The sequence below is a fragment of the Dendrobates tinctorius genome, unplaced genomic scaffold (assembly GCF_039654945.1).
Source record: "Dendrobates tinctorius isolate UK_male_01 unplaced genomic scaffold, ASM3965494v1 ptg000440l, whole genome shotgun sequence".
In the NCBI taxonomy this organism is placed as follows: domain Eukaryota; kingdom Metazoa; phylum Chordata; class Amphibia; order Anura; family Dendrobatidae; genus Dendrobates; species Dendrobates tinctorius.
Genome location: NW_027362103.1, coordinates 328,197 through 351,854, shown reverse-complemented (window position 1 = coordinate 351,854; position 23,658 = coordinate 328,197). Strand labels below are relative to the sequence as shown.

General features: G+C 49.9%; 1 protein-coding gene across 6 annotated transcripts in view; it reads left to right on the top strand.

The window, feature by feature from the left end:
* The window catches only part of ELMO3 (engulfment and cell motility 3), a 285,235-nt gene that overhangs the window by 248,467 nt on the left and 13,110 nt on the right, over positions 1–23,658 (top strand). For all 6 annotated transcript variants that reach the window (XM_073564248.1, XM_073564250.1, XM_073564249.1 and 3 more), the window contains 2 exons: positions 3,095–3,207; positions 3,447–3,551. In XM_073564248.1, coding sequence (XP_073420349.1) covers positions 3,095–3,207; positions 3,447–3,551 — 218 coding nt within the window. The remainder of the gene's footprint in view (positions 1–3,094; positions 3,208–3,446; positions 3,552–23,658) is intronic.

Sequence of the window (23,658 nt, the reverse complement as noted above, 5' to 3'; positions counted from 1 at the left end):
CGCTGCTGCCGTATGTGTCCCTATTACTGCACCTGATACCCCCTATACACACGCAGCTCTGTTCCGTACACCTTGTACACACGCGGCTCTGTTCCGTACACCTTGTACACACGCGGCTCTGTTCCGTACACCTTGTACACACGCAGCTCTGTTCCGTACACCTTCTACACACGCGGCTCTGTTCCGTACACCTTGTACACACCTGACTCCGCTCCGTGCACTTGTACACAGGCGGCTCTGCTCCGTACACCTTGTATACACGCAGCTCTGCTCCCTACACCCCGTAGACACGAAACTCTGCTCCTTACACGCTGTACACATGCGGCTCTGCTCCGTACACGCTGTACACATGCGGCTCTGCTCCGTACACGCTGTACACATGCGGCTCTGCTCCGTACACGCTGTACACATGCGGCTCTGCTCCGTACACGCTGTACACATGCGGCTCTGCTCCGTACATGCTGTACACATGCGGCTCTGCTCCGTACACCCCGTACACACGCGGCTCTGCTCCGTACACCCCGGACACACACGGCTCCGCTCCGTACACCCCGTACACACACGGCTCCGCTCCGTACACCCCGTACACACACGGCTCTGCTCCGTACACATGCGGCTCTGCTCCGTACACCCCGGACACACACGGCTCCGCTCCGTACACCCCGTACACATGCGGCTCTGCTCCGTACACCCCGGACACACACGGCTCTGCTCCGTACACCCCGTACACACACGGCTCCGCTCCGTACACCCCGTACACACACGGCTCTGCTCTGTACACCCCGTACACACACGGCTCTGCTCCGTACACCCCGTACACACACGGCTCTGCTCCGTACACACACGGCTCTGCTCCGTACACCCCGTACACACACGGCTCTGCTCCGTACACACACGGCTCCGCTCCGTACACCCCGTACACATGCGGCTCTGCTCCGTACACCCCGGACACACACGGCTCCGCTCCGTACACCCCGGACACACGCAGCTCTGTTCCGTACACCTTCTACACACACGGCTCTGTTCCGTACACCTTGTACACACCTGACTCCGCTCCGTGCACTTGTACACAGGCGGCTCTGCTCCGTACACCTTGTATACACGCAGCTCTGCTCCCTACACCCCGTAGACACGAAACTCTGCTCCGTACACGCTGTACACATGCGGCTCTGCTCCGTACACGCTGTACACATGCGGCTCTGCTCCGTACACGCTGTACACATGCGGCTCTGCTCCGTACACGCTGTACACATGCGGCTCTGCTCCGTACACGCTGTACACATGCGGCTCTGCTCCGTACATGCTGTACACATGCGGCTCTGCTCCGTACACCCCGTACACATGCGGCTCTGCTCCGTACACCCCGGACACACACGGCTCCGCTCCGTACACCCCGTACACACACGGCTCCGCTCCGTACACCCCGTACACACGCGGCTCTGCTCCGTACACATGCGGCTCTGCTCCGTACACCCCGGACACACACGGCTCTGCTCCGTACACCCCGTACACATGCGGCTCTGCTCCGTACACCCCGGACACACACGGCTCTGCTCCGTACACCTCGTACACACGCGGCTCCGCTCCGTACACCCCGTACACACACGGCTCTGCTCCGTACACACACGGCTCCGCTCCGTACACCCCGTACACACACGGCTCTGCTCCGTACACCCCGTACACACACGGCTCTGCTCCGCACACACACGGCTCCGCTCCGTACACCCCGTACACACACGGCTCCGCTCCGTACACCCTGACCCGTACACACACGGCTCTGCTCCGTACACCCCGTACACACACAGCTCTGCTCTGTACACCTCATACACACACGGCTCTGCTCCGTACACCCCGTACACACACGGCTCCGCTCCGTACACCCTGACCCGTACACACACGGCTCTGCTCCGTACACCCCGTACACACACGGCTCTGCTCCGTACACCCCGTACACACACAGCTCTGCTCTGTACACCTCATACACACACGGCTCTGCTCCGTACACCCCGTACACACACGGCTCCGCTCCGTACACCCTGACCCGTACACACACGGCTCTGCTCCGTACACCCCGTACACACACGGCTCTGCTCCGTACACTTCGTACACACACGGCTCTGCTCCGTACACCCCGTACACACACGGCTCTGCTCCGTACACCCCGTACACACACAGCTCTGCTCCGTACACCCCGTACACACACGGCTCTGCTCCGTACACCCCGTACACACACGGCTCCGCTCCGTACACCCTGACCCGTACACACTTGTCTCCGCTCCGTACACAAACGGCTCCGCTCCTCTGTATAGCTCATACATGCATATCTCTGCTCCGTACACCTTCTACACACACGGCTCCGCTCTGTATACCTCATACACACACAGCTCTGCTACATCCACCCTGTAAACCCCTCCTGAGCCCACACAGAAACTTACTTCACCTCATCCAGCACCATGACAACCAGCAGAGCCCTGTGCTGAAGCCCCTGAACATGTGACCCCTGACTCCGCCCCTCCTATGACCTCATCACAGGTCCTGTGCGCACAGAATAGCCCAGGACGACATTGCTGGCTGTGAGTGGGGGGCGCACTGCTGGCACCGGGGCCCCCCACGCCTTTTCATTGGCCCATAGCGGCTGGGCGGCAGAGTAGGGAGATCGATTCTCCCTGCTCTGCCGCAGAATGTACCTGTATGGATGCGCTGTGCAGGCCGATACAGTTACAGTAGCGTAGCTCTGGTGGGCCCTCTCAGAGCTCGGGGCCCTGGGCGACCGCCCCCTCTGCCCCCCGGTAGCTACTGCGCCAATGAGTATGTTGTTTGATGCTGACCTTTACTTTACGATACGATTCCACCAGGAGTCATTAATCTGTCATGATCACCTGTATAAATAATAGACAAAAATATTCAGGGATGAAAAAGCACATTACTAACACACCTCATAAGCAAAGGGAAGATGTGCAGGTGACATAGGAGGAGCAGTTGAGATGTGGCGGTGACATTGATAAGAGAAGGTGAGATGTGCTTGTCAGGATGTCCCGTGGCCACAGAACTCCGTCTTGGATTGCTCTTTTGTCACTTTCTTGTAATTCTCCAGGGATCTAAGGAAGCAGCTACAACCTGAGCTGCTGAACCTGATCAGACAACATCGGCTTCACTATCTTTGTGAGGGCACCAGGTTCCGGAAGGTCAGCAGTCGCCGGAGACAAGGTAACTGATCAATTTGCTTTTCACTACATGATTTAGTAATAATGTGATGTTTTTCCATTTAATTTATTTGTCAATTGTTCTAAGGCCTTGAAAGATCTCCTGGCTTCTCTACACCCATGTATCCAACTTAAAAACATCACTTTTTTTAGTCTCTTGTCTCTTCTGTAGCCCAAACGCCTCTAATTTCCTATAGTTCACAGCTGTTCATTGGAAGTAAATTTAATGACATTCTTTTTTAGATAAATTATGGTTTTGTCGTCTTTCTCCAAACCACAAAGTTCTGCACTATGGAGATGTGGAGCACAACATAGACAACCCACCTATAGAAATGCTTGCACAAAAAAGTAAGTATGCATGCCCGGTTTATGAACTGACGCTTTAGATGAGTCAAGCATAGATTCTTTATACTTCTCATGTGGAGTCTGGGTGATGTTACACACGTCATGGTGGAATCATGTGACTCGTGCTGTCTCATGTGCCAGCAAGGAATCTGAAATTTTTTGATGTCTCATGTGCCAGCATAGAATAAGAAATTTTGTGATGTGTCATGTACCGGCACGGAATCAGAAATTTGGTGATATGTATCACATGTGCCAGGGTGGGATAAAGGTCTGGTTATGTCACATGTCAGGGTGAGGCAGAGTGTTTGGTATCACATGGGGCAGAGTGGGGTCAAGAGTATGATTCCACTTGTAGCAAAGTAATATGAAATATCAGGGGTAGTGATGAGCGAGCGTACTCGTCAAAACTCATTCCTTCATCAGTGTGCTCCTCGCTCCATCATCATTGTGCTCGTCACTACTCGTTACTCCAGCATCAGTGTGCTCGTCACTACTCGTTACTCACTCCATCATCAGTGTGCTCGTCACTACTCGTTACTACAGCATCAGTGTGCTCGTCACTACTCGTCACTCGCTCCATCACCAGTGTGCTCGTCACTACTCGTTACTACAGCATCAGTGTGCTCGTCACTACTCGTTACTCCAGCATCAGTGTGCTCGTCACTACTCGTCACTCGCTCCATCACCAGTGTGCTCGTCACTACTCGTTACTACAGCCTCAGTGTGCTCGTCACTACTCGTCACTCGCTCCATCACCAGTATGCTCGTCACTACTCGTTACTACAGCCTCAGTGTGCTCGTCACTACTCGGTACTCGCTCCATCATCATTGTGCTCGTCACTACTCGTTACTCCAGCATCAGTGTGCTCGTCACTACTCGTTACTCACTCCATCATCAGTGTGCTCGTCACTACTCGTTACTACAGCATCAGTGTGCTCGTCACTACTCGTCACTCGCTCCATCACCAGTGTGCTCGTCACTACTCGTTACTACAGCATCAGTGTGCTCGTCACTACTCGTCACTCGCTCCATCACCAGTGTGCTCGTCACTACTCGTTACTACAGCATCAGTGTGCTCGTCACTACTCGTCACTCGCTCCATCACCAGTGTGCTCGTCACTACTCGTTACTACAGCCTCAGTGTGCTCGTCACTACTCGGTACTCGCTCCATCATCATTGTGCTCGTCACTACTCGTTACTCCAGAATCAGTGTGCTTGTCTCTAATCGTTACTCCATCAGTATGCTCGTCACTACTCGTTACTCGCTCCGATATCAGTGTGCTGATCACTACTCTCGTTACTCACTCCACCATCATTGTGCTAGTCACTACTCGTTACTCCAGAATCAGTGTGCTCGACACTACTCGTTACTCACTCCTTCATCAGTGTGCTCGTCACTACTCGTTACTCGCTCCATCATCAGTGTGCACGTCACTACTCGTTACTCGCTCCATCATCATTGTGCTCGTCACTACTCGTTACTCCAGAATCAGTGTGCTTGTCTCTAATCGTTACTCCATCAGTATGCTCGTCACTACTCGTTACTCGCTCCGTTATCAGTGTGCTCATCACTACTCATTACTCCAGAATCAGTGTGCTTGTCTCTAATCGTTACTCCATCAGTATGCTCGTCACTACTCGTTACTCGCTCCGATATCAGTGTGCTGATCACTACTCTCGTTACTCACTCCACCATCATTGTGCTAGTCACTACTCGTTACTCCAGAATCAGTGTGCTCGACACTACTCGTTACTCACTCCTTCATCAGTGTGCTCGTCACTACTCGTTACTCGCTCCATCATCAGTGTGCACGTCACTACTCGTTACTCGCTCCATCATCATTGTGCTCATCAATACTCGTTACTCCAGAATCAGTGTGCTTGTCTCTAATCGTTACTCCATCAGTATGCTCGTCACTACTCGTTACTCGCTCCGTTATCAGTGTGCTCATCACTACTCGTTACTCCAGAATCAGTGTGCTCGACACTACTCGTAACTCGCTCCTTCATCAGTGTGCTTGTCATTATTCGTTACCCGCTCTATCATCAGTATGCTCGTCACTACTCATTACCCGCTCCATCATCAGTGTGCTCATCACTACTCATTATTCACTCCTTCATCAGTATGCTCGTCACCCACTCCTTCATCAATGTGCTTGTCACTACTCATTACTCACTCCTTCATCAGTGTGCTCGTCACTACTCATTACTCGCTCCTTCATCAGTGTGCACGTCACTACTCGTTACTCGCCCCATCATCAGTGTGCTCGTCACTACTCGTTACTCACCCCATCATCAGTGTGCACGTCACTACTCGTTACTCGCTCCATCATCAGTGTGCTCGTCACTACTCGTTACCCGCTCTATCAGTGTGCACGTCACTACTCGTTACTCACCCCATCATCAGTGTGCTCGTCACTACTCGTTACTCACCCCATCATCAGTGTGCACATCACTACTCGTTACTCGCTCCATCATCAGTGTGCTCGTCACTACTCGTTACCCGCTCTATCAGTGTGCACGTCACTACTCGTTACTCGCCCCATCATCAGTGTGCACGTCACTACTCGTTACTCACCCCATCATCAGTGTGCACGTCACTACTCATTACTCGCTCCTTCATCAGTGTGCACGTCACTACTCATTACTCGCTCCTTCATCAGTGTGCTCGTCACTACTCATTACTCGCTCCTTCATCAGTGTGCTCGTCACTACTCGTTACTCACCCCATCATCAGTGTGCACGTCACTACTCGTTACTCGCCCCATCATCAGTGTGCTCGTCACTACTCGTTACTCACCCCATCATCAGTGTGCACGTCACTACTCGTTACTCGCTCCATCATCAGTGTGCTCGTCACTACTCGTTACCCGCTCTATCAGTGTGCACGTCACTACTCGTTACTCGCCCCATCATCAGTGTGCACGTCACTACTCGTTACTCGCTCCATCATCAGTGTGCACTAGGGTGACCGGATCTCATATGGGGGGGAAAAAATGTCAGAATCTTGTTCGTCTGGACCCCACAAAACGATTCCCCTTTCCAGATATTGAGAGAGCCAAAATTTGAGCTCGATCAAACGACGTTAACCCGTGCCGCTCGTCGCTCAAAGTTTGAAAAAATCCAAATTGAGGTATTTTAAGATTTAGGTATTTTGCATAGTCTGTTAGACTATAAAGAATGTGACAACAACATTGCAGAAATAGCCCTGACCAAATCTTCGAACCATTTGTGGTATTTGAATGCAGAGTTGGTGGGATTATCGTTTTTTGATCCCACCATTACAGGCAATGAAAAGTTGTTAATGGCTAATAAATTGCTCAGTAGCACAGATGAACCATCAGAGCACGCTAGGGTTGTAAATCCAAAAGTTAGGAAAGAAAAATTAAAAGAGGTAGGAAGTAACCGACTTTAACAACCTTCTGACAAAAGATGAAGAACAAAAGCAATATGTCCTGCAAGTTGTAAGCAAATGCCGAGCATTATATTCTGACGTTTCAAAAACTACTGTAACAAAAGCTCTAGAATAGATTAGATAACTATGTAAAATTATCAACTCATGTAGGTTAGCGTGCTCTGATGGTTCATCTGTGCTACTGAGCAATTTATTAGCCATTAACAACTTTTCATTGTCTGTAATGGTGGGATCAAAAAGCGATAATCCCACCAACTCTGCATTCAAATACCACAAATGGTTCGAAAATGTGGTCAGGGCTATTTCTGCAATGTTGTTGTCACATTCTTTATAGTCTAACAGACTATGCAAAATACCTAAATCTTAAAATACCTCAATTTGGATTTTTTTCAAACTTTGAGCGACGAGCGGCACGGGTTAACGTCGTTTGATCGAGCTCAAATTTTGGCTATCTCAATATCTGGAAAGGGGAATCGTTTTGTGGGGTCCAGACGGACAAAATTCCAACATCGATTTTTTGCGGTCACCCTAGTGTGCACGTCACTACTCGTTACTCGCCCCATCATCAGTGCGCACGTCACTACTTGTTACTCGCCCCATCATCCGTGTGCTCGTCACTACTCGTTACTCGCCCCATAATCAGTGTGCACGTCACTACTCGTCACTCGTTCCTTCATCAGTGTGCTTGTCACTACTTGTTACTCACTCCATCATCAGTGTGCTCGTGACTACTCGTTACTCGCCCCATCATCAGTGTGCAGGTCACTACTCGTTACTCGTTCCTTCATCAGTGTGCTTGTCACTACTTTTTACTCGCTCCATCATCAGTGTGCACGTTACTACTCGTTACTCGCTCCATCATCAGTGTGCACGTTACTACTCGTTACTCGCTCCATCATCAGTGTGCACGTTACTACTCGTTACTCGCTCCATCATCAGTGTCCACGTTACTACTCGTCACTCGCCCCATAATCAGTGTGCACGTCACTACTCGTCACTCGTTCCTTCATCAGTGTGCTCGTCACTACTTGTCACTCGTTCCTTCATCAGTGTGCTTGTCACTACTTGTTACTCACTCCATCATCATTGTGCTCGTGACTACTCGTTACTCGCCCCATCATCAGTGTGCAGGTCACTACTCGTTACTCGCTCCATCATCAGTGTGCACGTCACTACTTTTTACTCGCTCCATCATCAGTGTGCACGTTACTACTCGTTACTCGCTCCATCATCATAGAATCATAGAATCATAGAATCATAGAATCGTAGAGTTGGAAGGGACCTCCTGGGCCATCTGGTCCAACCCCCTGCTCAAAGCAGGATTCGCTAAATCATCCCAGTCAGATGTCTGTCCAGCCTCTGTTTGAAGACTTCCATTGAAGGAGAACTCACCACTTCTCGTGGCAGCCTGTTCCACTCATTGATCACTCTAACTGTCAAAAAGTTTTTTCTAATATCTAATCTGTGTCTCTTCCCATTCAGTTTCATCCCATTGCTTCTAGTCTTTCCTTGTGCAAATGAGAATAAAGTTGATCCTTCTACAATGTGACAGCCCTTTAGATATTTGTAGACAGCTATTAAGTCTCCTCTCAGTCTTCTCTTTTGCAAACTAAACATTCCCAAATCCTGCAACCTTTCCTCATAAGACAGGGTTTGCAGACCGGTCACCATTCTGGTCGCTCTTTTCTGAACTTGCTCCAGTTTGTTGATGTCTTTTTTAAAATGTGGTGCCCAAAACTGGACACAATATTCCAGATGAGGTCTGACCAAAGAGGAGTAGAGGGAAATAATGACTTCACGTGATCTAGACTGTATGCTTCTGTTAATACATCCTAGAATTGCATTTGCCTTTTTTGCTGCTGCATCACACTGTTGACTCATATTCAGTCTGTGATCTATTAGTATACCCAAGTCTTTTTCACATGTGCTGTCACTTAGCCCTATTCCTCCCATTCTATATATGCTTTTTTCATTTTTATTGCCCAGATGTAGTACTTTGCATTTCTCCCTGTTAAAAACCATTCTGTTAGTTGCTGCCCACTTCTCCAGTTTATTTAAATCTTTTTGAATCCTCTCTCTCTCTTCTCTAGTATTAGCTATCCCTCCTAGCTTTGTGTCATCAGCAAATTTAATCAGTTTACCCTCAATTCCTTCATCTAAATCATTGATAAAGATGTTGAACAATACAGGGCCCAGGACAGAGCCCTGTGGTACCCCACTTGAGACATTCTTCCGACTGGATGTGCAGCCATTTATGACCACTCTTTGGGTCCGATCACTAAGCCAGTTATGAATCCACCTAACAGTTGCCTTGTCCATTCCATACTTAGTCATTTTTTCAATAAGGATTGTATGAGAGACTTTGTCAAATGCTTTGCTGAAGTCAAGATATACTATATCTACAGCATTTCCTTGATCCACCCAATCAGTGATACCGTCATAGAAGGAAATTAAGTTAGTCTGACATGACTTATTAGTTAGAAACCCATGCTGACTCTGTTTAATCACTTCATTCTTATCCAGGTATTGACATACATGTTGTTTAATAATTTGTTCAAAGATCTTTCCTGGTATAGAAGTCAGACTCACCGGCCTATAGTTGCCTGGGTCCACCTTCTTCCCCTTTTTGAAGATAGGAACAACATTTGCTCTTCTCCAGTCTTCTGGCACTTCTCCTGTTCTCCAAGAATTTTCAAAGATTATGGAGAGGGGTTCAAAAATTTCTTCTGCTATCTCCTTCAGTACTCTGGGGTGTAATTCATCTGGACCTGGAGACTTGAATTCATTTAGGTTAGCTAAGTGTTTCCTCACTATCTTTCTGTTTATAGATATCCTGGATTCTTCTATTCCCTTAATAGGACAGTGAATAACAGTTGATGTTGCATTTCCGTTCTGAGAGAAAACAGATGCAAAATAGGAATTTAAAAGTTCAGCCTTCTCAACATCCTGTCTTACCATTTCATCATTTTCATCCTGTAAAAATCCTATAGCATCTTTGACTTTTCTTTTACTTTTGACATATCCCCAAAATCCTTTATTATTGCTTTTGACATCTCTTGCAAGCCTCAGTTCATTTTCAGCTTTAGCTAATCTGATTTGTGCCCTGCAGGTTCTGCAGACAGCATTATATTCTTCTTTAGATATGCCTCCCTCTTTCCATTTTATAAACATTTTTTTCTTCCTTTTTAGCATGTGCTTAAGTTCTGTGTTCATCCATCCTGGTTTCCTTAAATGCTTCCTATTCTTCCCTCTTTTCGGAATTGTTAACAACTGTGCTTTAAGAATTTCATTTTTCAAGATTTCCCATCCTTCCTGGACATTTTTGTCTTTAAGGATATCCAGCCATTGGATCCCTCCAATTCTCTTTCTGAATCCCTTAAAATCTGCCTTTCTGAAATCTAACCTTGACGTCTGAGTCTTCACAGGTCTTCCACCTCTAGTTATCCAAAATTCTAAAATAGCATGGTCGCTACCTCCTAGGGTCCCAGCCACTTTTACCTCCTCAACCATTTCCTCCCTGTTTATAAGGATTAGATCCAAGGTAGCAGTTCCCCTTGTTTTCTCCCCTACCTTTTGGAAGATAAAGTTGTCAGCAAGAGAGGATAAGAATTTCCTTGTCCTGTTAGTTTTGCCTGAGAGAGATTCCCAACAAATGTCTGGATAGTTGAAATCTCCCATGACAACTATGTCATATTTTTTGGAGAACTTGGCCATCTGATGCATAAAGAGTTCATCTATATCTTCGGCTTGCACAGGCGGCCTGTAGTAAATGCCTACAATGGTGTCCTTTCCATTGTTCTGTCCTTGTATTCTTACCCAAACAGTTTCCACAGAACTCCCAGTCTCTGAAGCTTCAATCTCTGTGCAGATATACGCGTTTCGAACATACAATGCGACACCCCCTCCTCGTTTATCAAGTCTGTTTCTTGCAAATAAGTTGTATCCTTCTAGTCTTGTATTCCAATCATGTGTATTGTCCCACCAAGTTTCAGTGATTCCAATTACATCATATTTCTTTTCCTGTGTTAGTAGTTCCAATTCTCCTTGTTTGTTGCCCATGCTTTGTGCATTAGTATAGAAACATTTTAGTTTGTGATTGGTTTCTCTTTCTCCAATCAGTGTGCACGTTACTACTCGTTACTCGCTCCATCATCAGTGTGCACGTTACTACTCGTTACTCGCTCCATCATCAGTGTCCACGTTACTACTCGTCACTCGCTCCATCATCAGTGTCCACGTTACTACTCGTTACTCGCTCCATCATCAGTGTCCACGTTACTACTCGTTACTCGCTCCATCATCAGTGTGCACGTTACTACTCGTTACTCGCTCCATCATCAGTGTGCACGTCACTACTCGTTACTCGCTCCATCATCAGTGTCCACGTTACTACTCGTTACTCGCTCCATCATCAGTGTGCACGTCACTACTCGTTACTCGCTCCATCATCAGTGTGCACGTGACTACTCGTCACTCGCTCCATCATCAGTGTGCTCGTCACTACTCGTCACTCGTTCCTTCATCAGTGTGCACGTCACTACTCGTTACTCGCTCCATCATCAGTTTGCTCGTCACTACTCGTTACCCGCCCCATGATCAGTGTGCACATCACTCCTTGTTACTCGCTCCATCATCAGTGTGCACGTTACTACTCGTTACCCGCCCCATCATCAGTGTGCACGTCACTACTCGTTACTTGCTCCATCATCAGTGTGCACGTCACTACTCGTTACCCGCCCCATGATCAGTGTGCACATCACTCCTTGTTACTCGCTCCATCATCAGTGTGCACGTTACTACTCGTTACCCGCCCCATCATCAGTGTGCACGTCACTACTCGTTACTCGCTCCATCATCAGTGTGCACGTCACTACTCGTTACTCGCTCCATCATCAGTGTGCTCGTCACTCCTCGTCACTCGTTCCTTCATCAGTGTGCACGTCACTACTCGTCACTCATTCCTTCATCAGTGTGCACATCACTACTCGTTCCTTCATCAGTGTGCACGTCACTACTCGTCACTCGTTCCTTCATCAGTGTGCACGTCACTACTCGTCACTCGTTCATTCATCAGTGTGCACGTCACTACTCGTTACCCGCCCCATCATCAGTGTGCACGTCACTACTCGTTACTCGCTCCATCATCAGTGTGCACGTCACTACTCGTTACTCGCTCCATCATCAGTGTGCACGTCACTACTCGTTACTCGCTCCATCATCAGTGTGCTCGTCACTCCTCGTCACTCGTTCCTTCATCAGTGTGCACGTCACTACTCGTCACTCGTTCCTTCATCAGTGTGCACGTCACTCCTCGTCACTCGTTCCTTCATCAGTGTGCACGTCACTACTCGTCACTCGTTCCTTCATCAGTGTGCGCGTCACTACTCGTCACTCGTTCCTTCATCAGTGTGCGCGTCACTACTCGTCACTCGTTCCTTCAACAGTGTGCACGTCACTACTCGTCACTCGTTCCTTCATCAGTGTGCACGTCACTACTCGTCACTCGTTCCTTCATCAGTGTGCACGTCACTACTCGTTACTCGCTCCATCATCAGTGTGCTCGTCACTACTCGTTACTCGCTCCATCATCAGTGTGCACGTCACTACTCGTTACTCGCCCCATCATCAGTGTGCACGTCACTACTTGTTACTCGCCCCATCATCAGTGTGCATGTCACTACTCGTTACCCGCCCCATGATCAGTGTGCACATCACTCCTTGTTACTCGCTCCATCATCAGTGTGCACGTTACTACTCGTTACCCGCCCCATCATCAGTGTGCACGTCACTACTCGTTACTTGCTCCATCATCAGTGTGCACGTCACTACTCGTTACCCGCCCCATGATCAGTGTGCACATCACTCCTTGTTACTCGCTCCATCATCAGTGTGCACGTTACTACTCGTTACCCGCCCCATCATCAGTGTGCACGTCACTACTCGTTACTCGCTCCATCATCAGTGTGCACGTCACTACTCGTTACTCGCTCCATCATCAGTGTGCTCGTCACTCCTCGTCACTCGTTCCTTCATCAGTGTGCACGTCACTACTCGTCACTCATTCCTTCATCAGTGTGCACATCACTACTCGTTCCTTCATCAGTGTGCACGTCACTACTCGTCACTCGTTCCTTCATCAGTGTGCACGTCACTACTCGTCACTCGTTCATTCATCAGTGTGCACGTCACTACTCGTTACCCGCCCCATCATCAGTGTGCACGTCACTACTCGTTACTCGCTCCATCATCAGTGTGCACGTCACTACTCGTTACTCGCTCCATCATCAGTGTGCACGTCACTACTCGTTACTCGCTCCATCATCAGTGTCCACGTTACTACTCGTCACTCGTTCCTTCATCAGTGTGCACGTCACTACTCGTCACTCGTTCATTCATCAGTGTGCACGTCACTACTCGTTCCTTCATCAGTGTGCACGTCACTACTCGTCACTCGTTCCTTCATCAGTGTGCACGTCACTACTCGTCACTCGTTCATTCATCAGTGTGCACGTCACTACTCGTTACCCGCCCCATCATCAGTGTGCACGTCACTACTCGTTACTCGCTCCATCATCAGTGTCCACGTTACTACTCGTCACTCGTTCCTTCATCAGTGTGCACGTCACTACTCGTCACTCGTTCATTCATCAGTGTGCACATCACTACTCGTTCCTTCATCAGTGTGCACGTCACTACTCGTCACTCGTTCCTTCATCAGTGTGCACGTCACTACTCGTCACTCGTTCATTCATCAGTGTGCACGTCACTACTCGTTACCCGCCCCATCATCAGTGTGCACGTCACTACTCGTTACTCGCTCCATCATCAGTGTGCACGTCACTACTCGTTACTCGCTCCATCATCAGTGTGCACGTCACTACTCGTTACTCGCTCCATCATCAGTGTCCACGTTACTACTCGTCACTCGTTCCTTCATCAGTGTGCTCGTCACTCCTCGTCACTCGTTCCTTCATCAGTGTGCACGTCACTACTCGTCACTCGTTCCTTCATCAGTGTGCACGTCACTCCTCGTCACTCGTTCCTTCATCAGTGTGCACGTCACTCCTCGTCACTCGTTCCTTCATCAGTGTGCGCGTCACTACTCGTCACTCGTTCCTTCATCAGTGTGCGCGTCACTACTCGTCACTTGTTCCTTCATCAGTGTGCGCGTCACTACTCGTCACTCGTTCCTTCAACAGTGTGCACGTCACTACTCGTCACTCGTTCCTTCATCAGTGTGCACGTCACTACTCGTCACTCGTTCCTTCATCAGTGTGCTCGTCACTACTCGTTACTCGCTCCATCATCAGTGTGCACGTCACTACTCGTTACTCGCCCCATCATCAGTGTGCACGTCACTACTTGTTATTCGCTCCATCATCAGTGTGCTCATCACTACTGGTTACTCGCTCCATCATCAGTGTGCTCGTCACTATTCGTTACTCGCCCCAAGATCAGTGTGCACGTCACTACTCGTTACTCGCCCCATCATCAGTGTGCACGTCACTACTCGTTACTCGTTCCTTCATCAGTGTGCACGTCACTACTCGTTACTCGTTCCTTCATCAGTGTGCACGTCACTACTCGTTACTCGTTCCTTCATCAGTGTGCACGTCACTACTCGTCACTCGTTCCTTCATCAGTGTGCACGTCACTACTCGTCACTCGTTCCTTCATCAGTGTGCACGTCACTCCTCGTCACTCATTCCTTCATCAGTGTGCACGTCACTACTTGTTACTCACCCCATCATCAGTGTGCACTTCACTCCTCGTTACTCGTTCCTTCATCAGTGTGCACGTCACTACTCGTCACTCGTTCCTTCATCAGTGTGCACGTCACTACTCGTCATTCGTTACTTCATCAGTGTGCACGTCACTACTCGTCACTCGTTCCTTCATCAGTGTGCACGTCACTCCTCGTCACTCGTTCCTTCATCAGTGTGCACGTCACTCCTCGTCACTCGTTCCTTCATCAGTGTGCACGTCACTCCTCGTCACTCGTTCCTTCATCAGTGTGCACGTCACTCCTCGTCACTCGTTCCTTCATCAGTGTGCGCGTCACTACTCGTCACTCGTTCCTTCATCAGTGTGCGCGTCACTACTCGTCACTCGTTCCTTCATCAGTGTGCGCGTCACTACTCGTCACTCGTTCCTTCAACAGTGTGCACGTCACTACTCGTCACTCGTTCCTTCATCAGTGTGCACGTCACTACTCGTCACTCGTTCCTTCATCAGTGTGCACGTCACTACTCGTTACTCGCTCCATCATCAGTGTGCTCGTCACTACTCGTTACTCGCTCCATCATCAGTGTGCACGTCACTACTCGTTACTCGCCCCATCATCAGTGTGCACGTCACTACTTGTTACTCGCCCCATCATCAGTGTGCACGTCACTACTCGTTACCCGCCCCATGATCAGTGTGCACATCACTCCTTGTTACTCGCTCCATCATCAGTGTGCACGTTACTACTCGTTACCCGCCCCATCATCAGTGTGCACGTCACTACTCGTTACTTGCTCCATCATCAGTGTGCACGTCACTACTCGTTACCCGCCCCATGATCAGTGTGCACATCACTCCTTGTTACTCGCTCCATCATCAGTGTGCACGTTACTACTCGTTACCCGCCCCATCATCAGTGTGCACGTCACTACTCGTTACTCGCTCCATCATCAGTGTGCACGTCACTACTCGTTACTCGCTCCATCATCAGTGTGCTCGTCACTCCTCGTCACTCGTTCCTTCATCAGTGTGCACGTCACTACTCGTCACTCATTCCTTCATCAGTGTGCACATCACTACTCGTTCCTTCATCAGTGTGCACGTCACTACTCGTCACTCGTTCCTTCATCAGTGTGCACGTCACTACTCGTCACTCGTTCATTCATCAGTGTGCACGTCACTACTCGTTACCCGCCCCATCATCAGTGTGCACGTCACTACTCGTTACTCGCTCCATCATCAGTGTGCACGTCACTACTCGTTACTCGCTCCATCATCAGTGTGCACGTCACTACTCGTTACTCGCTCCATCATCAGTGTGCTCGTCACTCCTCGTCACTCGTTCCTTCATCAGTGTGCACGTCACTACTCGTCACTCGTTCCTTCATCAGTGTGCACGTCACTCCTCGTCACTCGTTCCTTCATCAGTGTGCACGTCACTCCTCGTCACTCGTTCCTTCATCAGTGTGCGCGTCACTACTCGTCACTCGTTCCTTCATCAGTGTGCGCGTCACTACTCGTCACTTGTTCCTTCATCAGTGTGCGCGTCACTACTCGTCACTCGTTCCTTCAACAGTGTGCACGTCACTACTCGTCACTCGTTCCTTCATCAGTGTGCACGTCACTACTCGTCACTCGTTCCTTCATCAGTGTGCTCGTCACTACTCGTTACTCGCTCCATCATCAGTGTGCACGTCACTACTCGTTACTCGCCCCATCATCAGTGTGCACGTCACTACTTGTTATTCGCTCCATCATCAGTGTGCTCATCACTACTGGTTACTCGCTCCATCATCAGTGTGCTCGTCACTATTCGTTACTCGCCCCAAGATCAGTGTGCACGTCACTATTCGTTACTCGCCCCATCATCAGTGTGCACGTCACTACTCGTTACTCGTTCCTTCATCAGTGTGCACGTCACTACTCGTTACTCGTTCCTTCATCAGTGTGCACGTCACTACTCGTTACTCGTTCCTTCATCAGTGTGCACGTCACTACTCGTCACTCGTTCCTTCATCAGTGTGCACGTCACTACTCGTCACTCGTTCCTTCATCAGTGTGCACGTCACTACTCGTCACTCGTTCCTTCATCAGTGTGCACGTCACTACTCGTCACTCACCCCTTCATCAGTGTGCACGTCACTCCTCGTCACTCATTCCTTCATCAGTGTGCACGTCACTACTTGTTACTCACCCCATCATCAGTGTGCACTTCACTCCTCGTTACTCGTTCCTTCATCAGTGTGCACGTCACTACTCGTCACTCGTTCCTTCATCAGTGTGCACGTCACTACTCGTCATTCGTTACTTCATCAGTGTGCACGTCACTACTCGTCACTCGTTCCTTCATCAGTGTGCACGTCACTCCTCGTCACTCGTTCCTTCATCAGTGTGCACGTCACTCCTCGTCACTCGTTCCTTCATCAGTGTGCACGTCACTCCTCGTCACTCGTTCCTTCATCAGTGTGCACGTCACTACTCGTCACTCGTTCCTTCATCAGTGTGCACGTCACTACTCGTCACTCGTTCCTTCATCAGTGTGCACGTCACTACTCGTCACTCGTTCCTTCATCAGTGTGCACGTCACTCCTCGTCACTCGTTCCTTCATCAGTGTGCACGTCACTACTCGTCACTCGTTCCTTCATCAGTGTGCACGTCACTACTCGTCACTCGTTCCTTCATCAGTGTGCACGTCACTACTCGTCACTCGTTCCTTCATCAGTGTGCACGTCACTCCTCGTCACTCGTTCCTTCATCATTGTGCACGACACTACTCGTCACTCGTTCCTTCATCAGTGTGCACGTCAATCCTCGTCACTCGTTCCTTCATCAGTGTGCACGTCACTCCTCGTCACTCGTTCCTTCATCAGTGTGCACGTCACTACTCGTCACTCGTTCCTTCATCAGTGTGCACGTCACTACTCGTCACTCGTTCCTTCATCAGTGTGCACGTCACTACTCGTCACTCGTTCCTTCATCAGTATGCACGTCACTACTCGTCACTCGTTCCTTCATCAGTGTGCACGTCACTACTCGTCACTCGTTCCTTCATCAGTGTGCACGTCACTCCTCGTCACTCGTTCCTTCATCAGTGTGCACGTCACTCCTCGTCACTCGTTCCTTCATCAGTGTGCACGTCACTACTCGTCACTCGTTCCTTCATCAGTGTGCACGTCACTACTCGTCACTCGTTCCTTCATCAGTGTGCACGTCACTACTCGTCACTCGTTCCTTCATCAGTGTGCACGTCACTACTCGTCACTCGTTCCTTCATCAGTGTGCACGTCACTCCTCGTCACTCGTTCCTTCATCATTGTGCACGACACTACTCGTCACTCGTTCCTTCATCAGTGTGCACGTCAATCCTCGTCACTCGTTCCTTCATCAGTGTGCACGTCACTCCTCGTCACTCGTTCCTTCATCAGTGTGCACGTCACTACTAGTCACTCGTTCCTTCATCAGTGTGCACGTCACTACTCGTCACTCGTTCCTTCATCAGTGTGCACGTCACTACTCGTCACTCGTTCCTTCATCAGTATGCACGTCACTACTCGTCACTCGTTCCTTCATCAGTGTGCACGTCACTACTCGTCACTCGTTCCTTCATCAGTATGCTCGTCACTACTCGTTACTCGCCCCATCATCAGTGTGCACGTCACTACTCGTCACTCGTTCCTTCATCAGTGTGCACGTCACTCCTCGTCACTCGTTCCTTAATCAGTGTGCACGTCACTCCTCGTCACTCGTTCCTTCATCAGTGTGCTCGTCACTACTCGTTACTCGCCCCATCATCAGTGTGCACGTCACTACTCGTCACTCGTTCGTTCATCAGTGTGCACGTCACTCCTCGTCACTCGTTCGTTCATCAGTGTGCACGTCACTACTCGTCACTCGTTCCTTAATCAGTGTGCACGTCTCTCCTCGTCACTCGTTCCTTCATCAGTGTGCTCGTCACTACTCGTTACTCGCCCCATCATCAGTGTGCACGTCACTACTCGTCACTCGTTCCTTCATCAGTGTGCACGTCACTCCTCGTCACTCGTTCCTTCATCAGTGTGCACGTCACTACTCGTCACTCGTTCCTTCATCAGTGTGCACGTCACTACTCGTCACTCGTTCCTTCATCAGTGTGCACGTCACTCCTCGTCACTCGTTCCTTCATCAGTGTGCACGTCACTACTCGTCACTCGTTCCTTCATCAGTGTGCACATCACTACTCGTCACTCGTTCATTCATCAGTGTGCTCGTCACTACTTGTCACTCGTTCCTTCATCAGTGTGCACGTCACTACTCGTCACTTGTTCCTTCATCAGTGTGCACGTCACTACTCGTCACTCGTTCCTTCATCAGTGTGCACGTCACTACTCGTCACTCGTTCCTTCATCAGTGTGCACGTCACTCCTCGTCACTCGTTCCTTCATCAGTGTGCACGTCACTACTCGTTACTCGCCCCATCATCAGTGTGCACGTCACTACTCGTCACTCGTTCCTTCATCAGTGTGCACATCACTCCTCGTCACTCGTTCCTTCATCAGTGTGCACGTCACTACTCGTCACTCGTTCCTTCATCAGTGTGCACGTCACTACTCGTCACTCGTTCCTTCATCAGTGTGCACGTCACTCCTCGTCACTCGTTCCTTCATCAGTGTGCACGTCACTACTCGTCACTCGTTCCTTCATCAGTGTGCACGTCACTACTCGTCACTCGTTCCTTCATCAGTGTGCACGTCACTCCTCGTCACTCGTTCCTTCATCAGTGTGCACGTCACTACTCGTCACTCGTTCCTTCATCAGTGTGCACGTCACTCCTCGTCACTCGTTCTTTCATCAGTGTGCACGTCACTACTCGTCACTCGTTCCTTCATCAGTGTGCACGTCACTCCTCGTCACTCGTTCCTTCATCAGTGTGCACGTCACTACTCGTCACTCGTTCCTTCATCAGTGTGCACGTCACTACTCGTCACTCGTTCCTTCATCAGTGTGCACGTCACTACTCGTCACTCGTTCCTTCATCAGTGTGCACGTCACTACTCGTCACTCGTTCCTTCATCAGTGTGCACGTCACGCCCCTCGTCACTCGTTCCTTCATCAGTGTGCACGTCACTACTCGTTACTCGCTCCATCATCAGTGTGCTCGTCACTACTCGTTACTCGCTCCATCATCAGTGTGCACGTCACTACTCGTTACTCGCCCCATCATCAGTGTGCACGTCACTACTTGTTACTCGCCCCATCATCAGTGTGCACGTCACTACTCGTTACCCGCCCCATGATCAGTGTGCACATCACTCCTTGTTACTCGCTCCATCATCAGTGTGCACGTTACTACTCGTTACCCGCCCCATCATCAGTGTGCACGTCACTACTCGTTACTTGCTCCATCATCAGTGTGCACGTCACTACTCGTTACCCGCCCCATGATCAGTGTGCACATCACTCCTTGTTACTCGCTCCATCATCAGTGTGCACGTTACTACTCGTTACCCGCCCCATCATCAGTGTGCACGTCACTACTCGTTACTCGCTCCATCATCAGTGTGCTCGTCACTCCTCGTCACTCGTTCCTTCATCAGTGTGCACGTCACTACTCGTCACTCATTCCTTCATCAGTGTGCACATCACTACTCGTTCCTTCATCAGTGTGCACGTCACTACTCGTCACTCGTTCCTTCATCAGTATGCACGTCACTACTCGTCACTCGTTCATTCATCAGTGTGCACGTCACTACTCGTTACCCGCCCCATCATCAGTGTGCACGTCACTACTCGTTACTCGCTCCATCATCAGTGTGCACGTCACTACTCGTTACTCGCTCCATCATCAGTGTGCACGTCACTACTCGTTACTCGCTCCATCATCAGTGTGCTCGTCACTCCTCGTCACTCGTTCCTTCATCAGTGTGCACGTCACTACTCGTCACTCGTTCCTTCATCAGTGTGCACGTCACTCCTCGTCACTCGTTCCTTCATCAGTGTGCACGTCACTCCTCGTCACTCGTTCCTTCATCAGTGTGCGCGTCACTACTCGTCACTCGTTCCTTCATCAGTGTGCGCGTCACTACTCGTCACTTGTTCCTTCATCAGTGTGCGCGTCACTACTCGTCACTCGTTCCTTCAACAGTGTGCACGTCACTACTCGTCACTCGTTCCTTCATCAGTGTGCACGTCACTACTCGTCACTCGTTCCTTCATCAGTGTGCTCGTCACTACTCGTTACTCGCTCCATCATCAGTGTGCACGTCACTACTCGTTACTCGCCCCATCATCAGTGTGCACGTCACTACTTGTTATTCGCTCCATCATCAGTGTGCTCATCACTACTGGTTACTCGCTCCATCATCAGTGTGCTCGTCACTATTCGTTACTCGCCCCAAGATCAGTGTGCACGTCACTACTCGTTACTCGCCCCATCATCAGTGTGCACGTCACTACTCGTTACTCGTTCCTTCATCAGTGTGCACGTCACTACTCGTTACTCGTTCCTTCATCAGTGTGCACGTCACTACTCGTTACTCGTTCCTTCATCAGTGTGCACGTCACTACTCGTCACTCGTTCCTTCATCAGTGTGCACGTCACTACTCGTCACTCGTTCCTTCATCAGTGTGCACGTCACTACTCGTCACTCGTTCCTTCATCAGTGTGCACGTCACTACTCGTCACTCACCCCTTCATCAGTGTGCACGTCACTCCTCGTCACTCATTCCTTCATCAGTGTGCACGTCACTACTTGTTACTCACCCCATCATCAGTGTGCACTTCACTCCTCGTTACTCGTTCCTTCATCAGTGTGCACGTCACTACTCGTCACTCGTTCCTTCATCAGTGTGCACGTCACTACTCGTCATTCGTTACTTCATCAGTGTGCACGTCACTACTCGTCACTCGTTCCTTCATCAGTGTGCACGTCACTCCTCGTCACTCGTTCCTTCATCAGTGTGCACGTCACTCCTCGTCACTCGTTCCTTCATCAGTGTGCGCGTCACTACTCGTCACTCGTTCCTTCATCAGTGTGCGCGTCACTACTCGTCACTCGTTCCTTCATCAGTGTGCGCGTCACTACTCGTCACTCGTTCCTTCAACAGTGTGCACGTCACTACTCGTCACTCGTTCCTTCATCAGTGTGCACGTCACTACTCGTCACTCGTTCCTTCATCAGTGTGCACGTCACTACTCGTTACTCGCTCCATCATCAGTGTGCTCGTCACTACTCGTTACTCGCTCCATCATCAGTGTGCACGTCACTACTCGTTACTCGCCCCATCATCAGTGTGCACGTCACTACTTGTTACTCGCCCCATCATCAGTGTGCACGTCACTACTCGTTACCCGCCCCATGATCAGTGTGCACATCACTCCTTGTTACTCGCTCCATCATCAGTGTGCACGTTACTACTCGTTACCCGCCCCATCATCAGTGTGCACGTCACTACTCGTTACTTGCTCCATCATCAGTGTGCACGTCACTACTCGTTACCCGCCCCATGATCAGTGTGCACATCACTCCTTGTTACTCGCTCCATCATCAGTGTGCACGTTACTACTCGTTACCCGCCCCATCATCAGTGTGCACGTCACTACTCGTTACTCGCTCTATCATCAGTGTGCACGTCACTACTCGTTACTCGCTCCATCATCAGTGTGCTCGTCACTCCTCGTCACTCGTTCCTTCATCAGTGTGTACGTCACTACTCGTCACTCATTCCTTCATCAGTGTGCACATCACTACTCGTTCCTTCATCAGTGTGCACGTCACTACTCGTCACTCGTTCCTTCATCAGTGTGCACGTCACTACTCGTCACTCGTTCATTCATCAGTGTGCACGTCACTACTCGTTACCCGCCCCATCATCAGTGTGCACGTCACTACTCGTTACTCGCTCCATCATCAGTGTGCACGTCACTACTCGTTACTCGCTCCATCATCAGTGTGCACGTCACTACTCGTTACTCGCTCCATCATCAGTGTGCTCGTCACTCCTCGTCACTCGTTCCTTCATCAGTGTGCACGTCACTACTCGTCACTCGTTCCTTCATCAGTGTGCACGTCACTCCTCGTCACTCGTTCCTTCATCAGTGTGCACGTCACTCCTCGTCACTCGTTCCTTCATCAGTGTGCGCGTCACTACTCGTCACTCCTTCCTTCATCAGTGTGCGCGTCACTACTCGTCACTTGTTCCTTCATCAGTGTGCGCGTCACTACTCGTCACTCGTTCCTTCAACAGTGTGCACGTCACTACTCGTCACTCGTTCCTTCATCAGTGTGCACGTCACTACTCGTCACTCGTTCCTTCATCAGTGTGCTCGTCACTACTCGTTACTCGCTCCATCATCAGTGTGCACGTCACTACTCGTTACTCGCCCCATCATCAGTGTGCACGTCACTACTTGTTATTCGCTCCATCATCAGTGTGCTCATCACTACTGGTTACTCGCTCCATCATCAGTGTGCTCGTCACTATTCGTTACTCGCCCCAAGATCAGTGTGCACGTCACTACTCGTTACTCGCCCCATCATCAGTGTGCACGTCACTACTCGTTACTCGTTCCTTCATCAGTGTGCACGTCACTACTCGTTACTCGTTCCTTCATCAGTGTGCACGTCACTACTCGTTACTCGTTCCTTCATCAGTGTGCACGTCACTACTCGTCACTCGTTCCTTCATCAGTGTGCACGTCACTACTCGTCACTCGTTCGTTCATCAGTGTGCACGTCACTCCTCGTCACTCGTTCGTTCATCAGTGTGCACGTCACTACTCGTCACTCGTTCCTTAATCAGTGTGCACGTCTCTCCTCGTCACTCGTTCCTTCATCAGTGTGCTCGTCACTACTCGTTACTCGCCCCATCATCAGTGTGCACGTCACTACTCGTCACTCGTTCCTTCATCAGTGTGCACGTCACTCCTCGTCACTCGTTCCTTCATCAGTGTGCACGTCACTACTCGTCACTCGTTCCTTCATCAGTGTG